Source organism: Acipenser ruthenus, chromosome 6, assembly GCF_902713425.1.
Source record: "Acipenser ruthenus chromosome 6, fAciRut3.2 maternal haplotype, whole genome shotgun sequence".
NCBI lineage: Eukaryota > Metazoa > Chordata > Actinopteri > Acipenseriformes > Acipenseridae > Acipenser > Acipenser ruthenus.
In genome coordinates this window covers 82,054,191-82,068,544 of record NC_081194.1, presented here as the reverse complement: position 1 = coordinate 82,068,544, position 14,354 = coordinate 82,054,191, and the positions used below count along the sequence as shown (strand labels likewise).

At 40.1% G+C, this 14,354-nt stretch overlaps 1 protein-coding gene across 1 annotated transcript in view; it reads right to left on the bottom strand.

The window, feature by feature from the left end:
* LOC117410998 (AT-rich interactive domain-containing protein 1B-like) overlaps positions 1-14,354 on the bottom strand; it is a 245,014-nt gene that overhangs the window by 75,673 nt on the left and 154,987 nt on the right. The window contains exon 5 of the mRNA XM_034017988.3: positions 3,083-3,326. Within this exon, the coding sequence (XP_033873879.3) occupies positions 3,083-3,326 (244 nt within the window). The remainder of the gene's footprint in view (positions 1-3,082; positions 3,327-14,354) is intronic.

Below are 14,354 nucleotides of genomic sequence, written 5' to 3'. Positions count from 1 at the left end.
CTCTTGTTATTGCTAGATGAAGCCACATTGGAAGATGGAAAGCTGACTCTTGTTATTGCTAGATGAAGCCACATTGGCAGATGGAAAGCTGACTCTTGTTATTGCTAGATGAAGCCACATTGGCAGGTGGAAAGCTCACTCTTGTTATTGCTAGATGAAGCCACATTGGCAGATGGAAAGCTGACTCTCGTTATTGCTAGATGAAGCCACATTGGCAGGTGGAAAGCTCACTCTTGTTATTGCTAGATGAAGCCACATTGGCAGGTGGAAAGCTGACTCTTGTTATTGCTAGATGAAGCCACATTGGCAGGTGGAAAGCTGACTCTCGTTATTGCTAGATGAAGCCACATTGGCAGATGGAAAGCTGACTCTTGTTATTGCTAGATGAAGCCACATTGGCAGGTGGAAAGCTGACTCTCGTTATTGCTAGATGAAGCCACATTGGAAGATGGAAAGCTGAGTCTTGTTATTGCTAGATGAAGCCACATTGGCAGGTGGAAAGCTGACTCTTGTTATTGCTAGATGAAGCCACATTGGAAGATGGAAAGCTGAGTCTTGTTATTGCTAGATGAAGCCACATGCAGGTGGAAAGCTGACTCTCGTTATTGCTAGATGAAGCCACATTGGCAGATGGAAAGCTGACTCTCGTTATTGCTAGATGAAGCCACATTGGCAGGTTGAAAGCTGACTCTTGTTATTGCTAGATGAAGCCACATTGGCAGGTGGAAAGCTGACTCTTGTTATTGCTAGATGAAGCCACATTGGCAGATGGAAAGCTGACTCTTGTTATTGCTAGATGAAGCCACATTGGCAGGTGGAAAGCTGACTCTCGTTATTGCTAGATGAAGCCACATTGGCAGATGGAAAGCTGACTCTTGTTATTGCTAGATGAAGCCACATTGGCAGATGGAAAGCTGACTCGTTATTGCTAGATGAAGCCACATTGGCAGGTGGAAAGCTGAGTCTTGTTATTGCTAGATGAAGCCACATTGGCAGGTGGAAAGCTGAGTCTTGTTATTGCTAGATGAAGCCACATTGGCAGGTGGAAAGCTGACTCTCGTTATTGCTAGATGAAGCCACATTGGCAGATGGAAAGCTGACTCTTGTTATTGCTAGATGAAGCCACATTGGCAGATGGAAAGCTGACTCTTGTTATTGCTAGATGAAGCCACATTGGCAGGTGGAAAGCTGACTCTTGTTATTGCTAGATGAAGCCACATTGGCAGGTGGAAAGCTGACTCTCGTTATTGCTAGATGAAGCCACATTGGCAGGTGGAAAGCTGACTCTTGTTATTGCTAGATGAAGCCACATTGGCAGGTGGAAAGCTGAGTCTTGTTATTGCTAGATGAAGCCACATTGGCAGGTGGAAAGCTGACTCTTGTTATTGCTAGATGAAGCCACATTGGAAGATGGAAAGCTGACTCTTGTTATTGCTAGATGAAGCCACATTGGCAGGTGGAAAGCTGACTCTCGTTATTGCTAGATGAAGCCACATTGGCAGGTGGAAAGCTGACTCTCGTTATTGCTAGATGAAGCCACATTGGCAGATGGAAAGCTGGCTCTTGTTATTGCTAGATGAAGCCACATTGGCAGGTGGAAAGCTGACTCTTGTTATTGCTAGATGAAGCCACATTGGCAGGTGGAAAGCTGACTCTCGTTATTGCTAGATGAAGCCACATTGGCAGATGGAAAGCTGACTCTCATTATTGCTAGATGAAGCCACATTGGCAGGTGGAAAGCTGACTCTTGTTATTGCTAGATGAAGCCACATTGGCAGGTGGAAAGCTGGCTCTTGTTATTGCTAGATGAAGCCACATTGGCAGGTGGAAAGCTGACTCTTGTTATTGCTAGATGAAGCCACATTGGCAGGTGGAAAGCTGACTCTCGTTATTGCTAGATGAAGCCACATTGGCAGATGGAAAGCTGACTCTCATTATTGCTAGATGAAGCCACATTGGCAGGTGGAAAGCTGACTCTTGTTATTGCTAGATGAAGCCACATTGGCAGGTGGAAAGCTGACTCTCGTTATTGCTAGATGAAGCCACATTGGCAGGTGGAAAGCTGACTCTCGTTATTGCTAGATGAAGCCACATTGGCAGGTGGAAAGCTGAGTCTTGTTATTGCTAGATGAAGCCACATTGGCAGGTGGAAAGCTGAGTTTTGTTATTGTTAGAAGACACATTGGGACACCTTTTAAGAGCTGGTGTAATAGAACTTCCACAAATAAGTGGAATGGCATTTGTGAATTCATAATACTCTGCGGACTGTTGAGTCTCAAATAAAAGATGAAATGTAGCTCTGACTGTAACTGTTACACATACATGTTACTTAAGAGTTGTTCTGGATTGGGATGAATAAAAGAGGTTAAAAACTGATGTGTTTTACCATGTACGAACCCATCATACAACACTAATATAGTGCCAAAGGTCTTTTAAGGATGTATTTCCATTCATCCTTCATGTTAATTGACCAGTAAAAGCTGCATATTGCTTTGTATTTCCATTGATCCTTCATGTTTTAATTGATCAGTAACAGCTGCATATTGTTTTGTATTTCCATTCACCCTTCATGTTTTAATTGTATCCCCTTAATTATTACCTTATTACCAGTGACACACAAAATGAAAGTTCCCCAAACTGCACCTGCAGATGAAAAACTTTGTAGGTGTTTTTTTCTATTTTTTTAATAATTTGTGTCTGTAGTAAACTAAGCTTTACTGACAACAGTCAGCGACTAAATAACATTGCTAAAAAGTGTTGCATATTGAGTAATATGCTAAAAATAACCAGCGCTACAATCTCTTTAGGCACTTCTCTGAGCTTTAATCCAACCCGCTGTATAGTGATAAAGGGTCAGTGGAGCACCATCCTTCCTGCATGAGACATGACATGCATCCCTGTTCTTCCTTTCCTTTGAATGAGTCACACTCCACAGTGAGCTAGAAGACTGCGTCTGACTCATCTAGAACCTGCTTGTATCTGAGAAACCATTTAATTTGTTTTTTTCTTTTATAGACTCCTTTGCACTATGCCATACGGTAGTTTGCGAGTGTTCAGCTGTAAGCCCAAGGGGAGAGCGTACCTGGAATACTCGCAGGGGAGATGGGACCAGACCTGGACTGGTTGCTCCCGACGGGAGAGCCCACTGGGGAGGGGGAGGGGCCGCTGCGCATGCTGGAGAGGTGAGGGGAGGCATGGGGAGAGAAGGGAGACTGCGCTGGGTTGCTCTGCTCCCCCTGACTGCTTGTGGAGCCCGAGGTACTGACAGCAGAGCTCACAGCGGCTTCGGTTCCTGTGGGCAAGTCATCGATGGAACCAGATAGGTCCTGGAAAACAGAGCGAGAAAGAGTATTAACTTACTGTCATCACTGAAGAGAAGGTGCAGAGTATTACCTTACTGTGATCACTGAAGAGAAGGAGCAGAGTATTACCTTACTGTCATCACTGAAGAGAAGGTGCGCACGATGGGCAGACTACCTCTGCATAATGCAAAGATGCACGTCAACACCAACTAACATATTGCCTTAAACCTTTTTCTATACAGTGCAATTATACCGTCATTTTCTGTTGCATAAAGACTTGCTGGCATAGGTGTAGAAAGACGGGCCATGCTCTTTACCTGGTGTAGAAAGACAAGCCAATGGAAAAACTATACTACGGTACCACAGCGTTTACAACTTACCCTGTGCGCTGTTTTCCTAATGGCTCCCGATGCAGTGAACGTTTTGATGACGAGATTGTCGATGACACTCTGAAGGCAATACGTTTTTTTCAACAACATCAAGGGTTGAAAAATTAACTGAATTGCCCTGAATGCATTTCTTCTACGGTCCTAACCCTAACACTCAGGTAGGTCTGTGTGTGTTGTAATTAACGGATTAAAATCTTAAGCTCAGTATTTGAATTCTCTCAGCTGGCCCATCTTTCCACAACTTTGCTGACTTGTTGGATGTGGCCTTTTGGTTCCGTTAAGAAAGATAGAGGTAGAGGCTTGGAGATCCTCACATTGTCTGTCTGACACTTCTGCAGCAGACGCTACATGCTTAGGTACCAAGAATAAGAAAGGCTAAAGCTGTGCTGTTGAATATATGGTGAAAATAGCAACAGTACACGAGGAAGACTACAGTACAAATGTTCCTTCAGAAATAACATAGATAATTATTTCAGCAGCAAAGGGGTTAAGAAGCCGTATATTTCTGGAGGGCATGGACTAGCGCATACAGAACTCTGTGCCAAACCTCATATCCAAACTGGCCTCAATTCAGAAGCAGCTCAGCTGGCTGCCAACAGAAAGTACAATTGTGCTGTCATGACAAAGTAAAATCTCCCATGCAACCAGCTGGCATAATTAACGATACAGAATCATTCATTTATATTAACACAAACACAAGGTCAGGGACCTTTTCTGGTGACAGGGACAAACTTGTTTTGTTTAATGGCAGAAGGGATCCATAAATCCAGCACCACGCACTATTCTGACATGCTTCTCCAGCTGACAGCAGCGCGCCCGCCTCTGACAGAGAATGAATCCCTTTATCTTGGTTCAATTCTAATTTCAAGCAATAAGCAATCCTGGGCACTGAATCTCTCTGCATTTATTGTTGCAGTGCTACAGCCACAGCTCTACAGTACGTGTCTGTCTGCTTCTGCTTGCCAGTCATAATAAGGTTCACTTTCATGTCACATCAAGAGACAGCTATCCTGCCAGTCACTGAGGAAGTACAGCACAGTCATAAGTGAGCTTTTCAGCTACATGGAGAACTGCAGTTTCTATTTGGACTTGCTGGTGTGTAGGGCGCTATGAATCTAAGATTGCTGCTGAAGCATGATTTATAGCACTAAAAGCAGAAGTTTGAGAAGTAGTTTGTAGATTCGGTTGCTATCGGGTTATAAAGAGCTGGCAAGCTGTAGACAGTACAGCGATGCTCTGTTGAGTGCTCAGCTCTACATGAAAGAAACTCCAGATGCCATCCATTCGATAACTGTTGCATCCTGCTGTGACTATTGTTGTCCAACAGGAACTCAAGAGGATGCAGTGAACGTTAATAGTGGCCTCAAGGTAAAAAAAACACAAAGTAATAAGTAGGTGTCAGTGATGGAGAAATGGATTCCTGCTTCAGAGATGAATGCATCTCAAGGCAACACTGAAGCATCCTGCTGAATTAGAACACTTTTTCTTGTGCCAGAGGAGAGCAGAGCATGGAATGCATTTCTTTTTTACATCCCATTAGGGAAGGTCATGAGCTCTCAGTTCACTAATTCCGGAATTGCATGCCTGCCAGGGATTTCCACACACAAACCTGACGTAGTGTCTCATTCATAAACCACTGAGGTGTCAAACACACAAACACACACGCTCTCTACAGCAGCTCAATGTACTCTGCAACGTCAAAAGAAAACCAACACAGACACGTTTCAATTACACAGCAAACTGCCTCAGCTGGCTTCCCACATAAACAGACCTTCGCTCTGCTACAATTTGCACTCTCAAACACAATGCTTTTTTTGTAGGGTGAAGAAACTTCAGTACATGAAATACAGCATGAGTGAACCTTCCTTGCTGTTTGTAAACACCTACAAATGGAAATGTGGGTTTTCTAATGCAAGCTCTCTGTGAGACTGCTCTGTGAAAGTAATCACCCATATTTAAAAGTGAAGTTGGCTCAGTTCAGCCACACACAGTTAAGTGTGCAATCTAGTATAATGTGTTAATCAAGGTGCAGTCAGCTCAAGGCTTGACGCTCTAGACTGTAAAGAGACGAGCTCACATGAAACGACTATAAAGTGAAAGCTACTGAAACATGAAAGCATGACGAGGGCTCAGCCAGACTTTCCAAGAGCAGAACTCATTGGATTAAATGTATGTCAAGGGCTCAGCTAGACTTTCCAAGAGCAGAACTAATTGGATTAAATGCATGTCGAGGGCTCAGCCAGACTTTCCAAGAGCAGAACTCATTGGATTAAATGTATGTCAAGGGCTCAGCTAGACTTTCCAAGAGCAGAACTCATTGGATTAAATGCATGTCGAGGGCTCAGCCAGACTTTCCAAGAGCAGAACTCATTGGATTATGCATGTCGAGGGCTCAGCCAGACTTTCCAAGAGCAGAACTCATTGGATTAAATGTATGTCAAGGGCTCAGCTAGACTTTCCAAGAGCAGAACTCATTGGATTAAATGCATGTCGAGGGCTCAGCCAGACTTTCCAAGAGCAGAACTCATTGGATTAAATGCATGTCGAGGACTCAGCAAAACCTTCAGAGACAGACCTGATTCAAATCATAAGCCTTTGGCTAGGGATGCATAACTCCAGTCGTACTACAATGCACCAGAGCCTTCATGGATGGGCACCATCGCTAAATGAGATTACGTTGAGCACATTCTTCTAATGCCCTTTCACTCTCCTCACATTGAACACAGCATTCTGTAGAGCACATTCTTCTAATGAGCTTGAAAAAAACTACCTCTTGTATGATACTGCACTCTGCCAAAATCAATACTGTGATTGTCACTCTGGACAGTTTTCTCCCTATTTTGATTTCAGTTGATATAAAAGGGCCTGTTGAATCTTGGTTATATTAGACTGTTACTTATTAAATCAGTGCTCTATAAAATACAGCATCTAATGTGATTTATATAAAGTATTACTAAAATTGTACTTATACGTTCCATTTACACAGTTAAGTGATCCACATGTTCCAGACTGCATTTCACCATCAATTCTATTATAGGATTATAAGGACCCTCTGTACAGTATGTGCCCGCGCTGGGTTTTGACATACAGAACAGTCCTGTGAACTCAAAATGCTTGCTTGTCACATTGTCTAGACAGAGAGTGAACAAACAGATCCAACTTCCTGCTGTTCAGCCAGAGGAATCCTGGGTCACAAACTGGACATGGAACTCATTCCTGAGATATTCCAGCTTGACATGTAGAACTAAGGATATTACTTAACATACACAGAGTCTTTTAGATCCAGGGGTCTTTAATGATTGTCTTGCCTCTTCACTATTAGTAAATGTAGTACAGAGTAATGTTGATGATGCCGTGGCACTTTACAATCTGAATTTGACAAACACAATTAACCATATTGCCCCAATTAAAACTGGAATTATTAAAATAAGACGTTCTACCCCTTGGTTCAATGATGAGCTTAGGGCTCTAAAAACAACTGGTAGAAAACTGGAGCGCCAGTGAAAGCGATCAGGTCTTGTTGTTCACAAAGAAATGTGGAAAAAACACCTTCTTGATAACAGATTAGCCCTAAATTCTTCCAGGTCTAATTCTTCTTCTTCTAATAATCTCTGAAAAATTTCAATCTGTCTTTCGGAAACAACATAGTATAGAGTCTGCACTCATAAAAGGTGTTAATGACATCCTGCTGAATGCAGATGAGGGGCTGTTATCAGGGATTGTCTTTTTGGATATATCTGCTGCATTTGACACCACTGATCAAACACTTCTTCTTGATCGCCTTGAGAAAACTATTGCCATGACTGCACATTACTCTCCTGGCTGCGGTCCTGCTTAACCTCTCCACATCAATTTGTGGCTTGGATGTCAAAAAAAAATTGCAGTTAAATATAAATAAAACTGAATTTCTTTTAATTAGCTCTAAAACAGCATTAAATAAAATCCCACAACCAATGACCTTTGGCAGCCCCCCCATTAGCTCTTCGCAAGCTGTGAAAAGTCTCAGAGTCTTATTTGATTCTACTCTTAGTTTTCAGCATCACATTTCAACTGTAGTGAAGTCTGCGTATTATCATTTGCGGAACGGAATCTGACGTAGAAATTTTAATTCATGCGTTTGTTTCATCCCGTCTGGACTACTGTAACGCCCTATTGGCTGGTCTACCTTGTAAACTAATCAATCGCTTAAAACAGGTTCAGAATATAGCTGCACGAATTCTGACAGGTGCAAAAAGATTTGAACATATTACACCTGTTCTTGCCCTCTTGCATTGGTTCCGGTGGAGTACAGAGTTATTTTTAAAATTTTATTAATGACATTTAAGGCTGTCTCTGGAAAAGGCCCTGCTTACATTAATTATATGCTTTTACCTTATGTCCCTGGACGCTAGCTAAGATCTGCTGATGCTGGGCTTCTGGTGACTACAATGATAAAACGCAGCTCTTGTGGTGGAAGAGCCTTTAGTCAATATGCACCTGTATTATGGAACAATCTTCCAATTGAAACCCGTAAAGCTGACTCAATAAATGCATTTAAATCAAAGCTTAAAACACATCTTTATGCAGAGGCCTTTTTGTAGATGGGGATGGCATGTTTTAGAATTTTGTATTCTTTTTTTTCCCATTTGTTTTTGGGTGTTTTTTGATATTTTATTGTATATTATATTATATTACATTATTGTATAGTATATTTATTTGTAATTTGAAGCGCTTTGGGATGCCTTGGCGTGAAAGGCGCTATACAAAATAAATTTGATTGATTGATTGCTTGAGTAGGCAGTTGTGTGCAGAAACAACCAAACATTGTTACTTACTAAATATGCAAAGAGAGTAAAGAAACTTGCCCTGTAGACAGTTCAGTGTGGGTAGTAGGTTTATAACAGCATGGTCAATGACACTGTACACAAAAATGCAGGCTATTTGTCAGCTGTTTCATTACACTGAGGTTAAAAGACAGCACCCCGCCCAGCCCCGCCCCCAAATTGATGATGTCATAAGAGTCTAGTGTTCCCCAATAGGAGGGATAAATACACCGGCTTCATTAAAGCACCTTGGAAAACAAACAGGAACCTGTCGCCTTTCCTGATGCAGCTTGGTCTCCTTCAATAAACTCAGCGCTCCTAATTTACAACCTCAAAATCCGTACTGATGAATAAACAAAGGTGTCTGTACAGACAGAGTAAGAGAGTGGGGAGGTAGAACGCTATTACTGTTACAACAGGGGCAGGTCCTGCCATTTCCTGCACTTGTGGCCAAACATCATCAATAAACAAATGAAATGAAATAAAAAAGGTCCATTTTATCAGTTACTGCTCGGTCTTGAATCAACTATGAACTGAAAATGCCTTAAGCAACAAAACATTTCTCACTACATGTGAAGACGAGAGATGCTGTGCTTGAAGTTATTGTGAAGTCATTTCTACGTGTAGTCAAACAATTAGATTTCAACAACTGTTTTATTCTCAACTTGATAGAATGCCATCCCCCACCCCCGCATGAATTTACACATCTGATTGAATGCACCCAACTACTGTGCACTTGTAAAAGCTCCTCAACCTGTTTGTGTGTTTGTAACAATTGTACCACAACGCAGCTGTTTGACTTATCTGTTCCACTGCATTAGGAACCCGGCAGCCGATTTAGTTTGCTTCCGGTAAATGACTGAACACCATGCATAGAGCTGCTCCATTTCTTTAAAATGTGTTTAACGAAAAAGACACCCGCTGCATCACAGATCAGAAATATTTCTGCTGGAGATCGCTCTGTCCAGCACACGAAGGGGACATTTCACGTGTCTGATGTTATTTTCACATTTATTAATTTTTTTTATTTTGTTTGATAATACGCTGATGGTGAAAATAGAATGTCTTTAAAAGGCGGACATTGAAAACTAAATAATCTACAATTTAGCATTTACTGTTTTTCAGGTAAGCACCGACATATTTAGGAACATTTGCTGTATAATAACTCAAGACAATTACACCTTTTGAATGTGAAACGTTATTTTTTCTCCACTTAATAAATATTATGTTTAATCGTGAAACATCTTGAAATACCTATGGAAAAAAAACAACCCTAACCATAACTATGAAACAATACTAAAAGAACTTACCAATTCAATGACAAATATTTCCCCTAGAAGTCTTTTTCAATGTCTTTAATCTTGAATAAGATTTCTGGTCACTGTGTTTGTTATATATATATATATATATATATATATATATATATATATATATATATATATATATATATGTAAAGTTTGAGAAAAAGGAAAACTGCTGTGTACCAGAATGATCAATAAGAAAAAAGAAAAAAAGAAAAGGATATTTCAAGTACTTAAAAAGGTAGAATAACTGATTACAAATCAATTATCAGGACGTTTCGGACTACAAGTCCTTCATCGGCTGAATACAAAAAAACAGAGATTTTTTGTATTCAGTGTTTTTTTGTATTCAGCCGATGAAGGACTTGTAGTCCGAAACGTCCTGATAATTGATTTGTAATCAGTTATTCTACCTTTTTAAGTACCTGAAATACCCTTTTCTTTTTTCTTTGTTCTTATATATATATATATATATATATATATATATATATATATATATATATATATATATATATATATATATATATATATATATTTTTTTTTTTTAAGTTTATTTTCTTATTACTAGCATTGCAGTAAGTGCTTAATGGGCCCCATTTGTCTCAATGGAGAGCTCTACCTCATGGGAATGGAAAGCAGCAAAAGGCAGCCTTCTCACAAGCACAGAAATTGGAACACACTGCATTGGACCTATTGCATTTGTTTAGATGTTTGAACATTGCAATTAGGTTGGTGTTCTATACACTGGATGACATCTGTACATAGGATAAGAAGGACTGGAATTTCTGATATGCGATTTATGATTATAATTAGACACACGCGCACACACACATATACATACATGTTATATTTAGAGCGTTAAAAAGATGTACTGTAGCAATAAATCCAGTATGCTGTTCGCTCCGTCTCTGCCAGCTTGCCAGCCCCAGGGCTCAGTTAGAGTCTCTGTAGAGTGCCGAACTATCCAGTAATACTGTTACGGTAAGACAGGAATTTCTCGCAAGAGCTAACAAAGGTATAAGGTCATGAATAAACACAGCTGGGTGGCCATGTCAGTTCTCATTATCAGCACTCCAGGGCTGCTTTCAGATGCTGTTTCTCACAGGTTTATCCAAGTGAAAGACCTCTGCCCTAGAATTTGACATAGAACTGAAAAAACTACAGGATTTTCTGAATTCAAACTGTACAGAATAATATTGGAAGGAGGGACGAGACAGGGAACAGAACCACAGACATAACAAACCTCCTCAACTGGACTCGCAATGCATTCCTCAAGCCAGGACTTCAATGCATTCTTCAAACACGGACTCGCAATGCATTCCTCAAGCCAGGACTTCAATGCATTCCTCAAGCCAGGACTTCAATGCATTCCTCAAGCCAGGACTTCAATGCATTCCTCAAGCCAGGACTTCAATGCATTCCTCAAGCCAGGACTTCAATGCATTCTTCAAACCAGACTAGCAATGCATTCCTCAAGCCAGGACTTCAATGCATTCCTCAAGCCAGGACTTCAATGCATTCTTCAAACCAGACTAGCAATGCATTCCTCAAACCAGGACTTCAATGCATTCTTCAAACCAGACTAGCAATGCATTCCTCAAGCCAGGACTTCAATGCATTCCTCAAGCCAGGACTTCAATGCATTCCTCAAGCCAGGACTTCAATGCATTCCTCAAGCCAGGACTTCAATGCATTCCTCAAGCCAGGACTTCAATGCATTCCTCAAGCCAGGACTTCAATGCATTCTTCAAACCAGACTAGCAATGCATTCTTCAAACACGGACTAGCAATGCATTCTTCAAACACGGACTAGTAATGCATTCTTCAAACACGGACTAGTAATGCATTCTTCAAACCAGGAATGCAGTCCTCAAACCAGGACTAGGAATGCATTCCTCAAACACGGACTAGCAATGCATTCTTAAAACACGGACTAGCAATGCATTCTTCAAACACGGACCAGCAATGCATTCCTCAAACCAGGACTTCAATACATTCTTCAAACCAGGACTAGCAATGCATTCTTCAAATCAGAACTAGCAATGCATTCCTCAAACACAGACTAGCAATTCACTCATCAAACCAGGACTACCAATGCATTCCTGAAATGCAGACAAAGGCTGGACAGACCATGCTGCTTGTGACAAAATATTAAAGTTTTTTGTTTCATTCTCCACGGTTCTCAGATTCAATTTGATTCAATACTTGATATTATCAATCATCTAGTGTATTGATTTCACATGTAATCCTAGTATTTCTAATGAAACAGTTAAAAAGCATGATACATTTTCTACATCTTTTTCTCTCACATCAGTATTTATAGTGAGTTAAGGGTCACTTTCAACACCTCCCCACTATTGCTCCTGTTGCATCTGACAGCTTTCACAATGCCCTAAGGACACGCTACTCCAGCTTCGAAATCCATGTATTTTACACTGATAGAGCCTGCCCTTCCCCCAGCACAAGATAACATGATAAGAAACACAGAACACAGGCAGCGATGCAGCTTGTTAAATTGAATGGGGTATCCTGGGTTTCTTTTTCTTCATATGCATTCATATTATTGTTTTTATACTGCAGTATTAAAAAAGCTTTTAATATATATTTTGTTAATTGGACCTTTCTTTTTTTTCACACTGCTTATTTTACATACTGTATAATGTTACCTCAACAAAATGTTACCCTAAAACTCAGCACAGGATTTCAACAGATCAACAAACTGTTCTAAAGATCTGAACAATGCAATTTATTTTTATTTAAGGTTAGTGAAGACTAGCTACCTTGAGGAAGTGTTTCAGGAGACTTGTTTCTGCAAAATATTTTTTTTCCCCTGACACAAGGGTGAGCATACCTTGATTTAGTCTTTTCAAATAACGAAGACAGAATAACTAAAACAGAGGTCAGAGAGCCATTGGCAAACTCAGACCACAACATGGTTTCATCTGAAGTGCTTTTTAAAACCCAAAAGGTAACGACTAAAGCTAAGGTTTACAATTTTAAAAAGGCAAACTATGAAGGTATGAAGCAGAGACTAATAGAAGTAGATTGGAGTAAAATAGAGAAAACATCCACAGAGAAAGGATGGCTGTTTTTTAAAAATGTAGTACTAGAGGCGCAAAACAATTACATTCCAAAAGTAGACAAATCTAAATCTAAAACAAAATGGCCAAAATGGTTTAATAGATCAATTAAAAAAAATATTCAGAGAAAAAAAAGGCACTTTACAGAGCGTTTAAAAGGGACCAAAAACAAAGTACACAGAAAGAGTACTTGGAACTGCAAACACAAGTCAAAAAGGAAGTTAGAAAAGCCAAGAGAGAGATAAAAATGAACATTGCTAAGGGGGCTAAAACCAATTCCAAAACCTTTATCCAACAGTATAACAGCAAGAGAACATTCAAGGAGGAAGTAAAATGTCTCAGAGATACAAATGGCAAAATCATAGATGAAGAGAAAAAAATAGCAAATATATTAAATGATTACTTTTCACAGGTTTTTACAAAGCAGGATACGGACAACATGTCGACCTGTTCCTATCCAGTTTTAAATAACTTTAGCATAACAGAGGCAGAAGTGTTAAAGGGACTAGGAGCTCTTAAAATAAACAAATCCCCTGGGCCGGATGAGATCCTCCCAATAGTACTCAAAGAAATGAAAGAAGTTATTTACAAACCGCTAACCAAGATCATGCAACAGTCTCTTGACACAGGGGTTGTACCGACAGACTGGAGAATTGCAAACTAAATACCGATCCACAAAAAGGGAATCAAAACCGAACCAGGTAACTACAGACCAAAAAACCTGACTTCTATTATATGTAAACTTATGGAAAGTACAATAAGATCCAAAATGTAAAATTACCTATATGGTAACAGTATCCCAGTCAGCATGGTTTTAGGAAAGGGAGATCGTGTCTAACTAACCTGCTTGATTTTTTTAAGGATGCAACATCGACAGTGGATAATTGCAAAGCATATGACATGGATTATTTAGATTTCCAGAAAGCTTTTGACAAAGTTCCACATAAAAGATTAATTCTCAAACTGAACACAGTAGGGATTCAAGGAAATGCATGCACGTGGATCGGGGAGTGGTTAACATGTAGAAAACAGAAAGTACTGATTAGAGGAGAAACTTCAAAATAGAGCGAAGTAACCAGTAGTGTACCACAGGGATCAGTATTAGGTCCTCTGCTATTCCTAATCTACATTGCTTAGATTCTGGTATAGTAAGCAAACTTGTTAAATTAGGGGGAGTGTCAAACACTGTTGCAGCAGCAAAGGTCATTCAAAATGATCTAGACAGCATTCACAACTGGGCAGACACATGGCAAATGACATTTAATAGAGAAAAGTGTAAAGTACTGCACGCAGGCAATAAAAATGTGCATTGTAAATATCATATGGGAGGTACTGAAATTGAAGAAGGAATCTATGAAAATTATCTAGGATTTTATGTTGACTCGGAAATGTCTTCTTCTAGGCAATGTGGGGAAGCTATAAAAAAAGGTCAATAAAATGCTCGGATATATAGTGAAAAGTGTTGAATTTAAATCAAGGG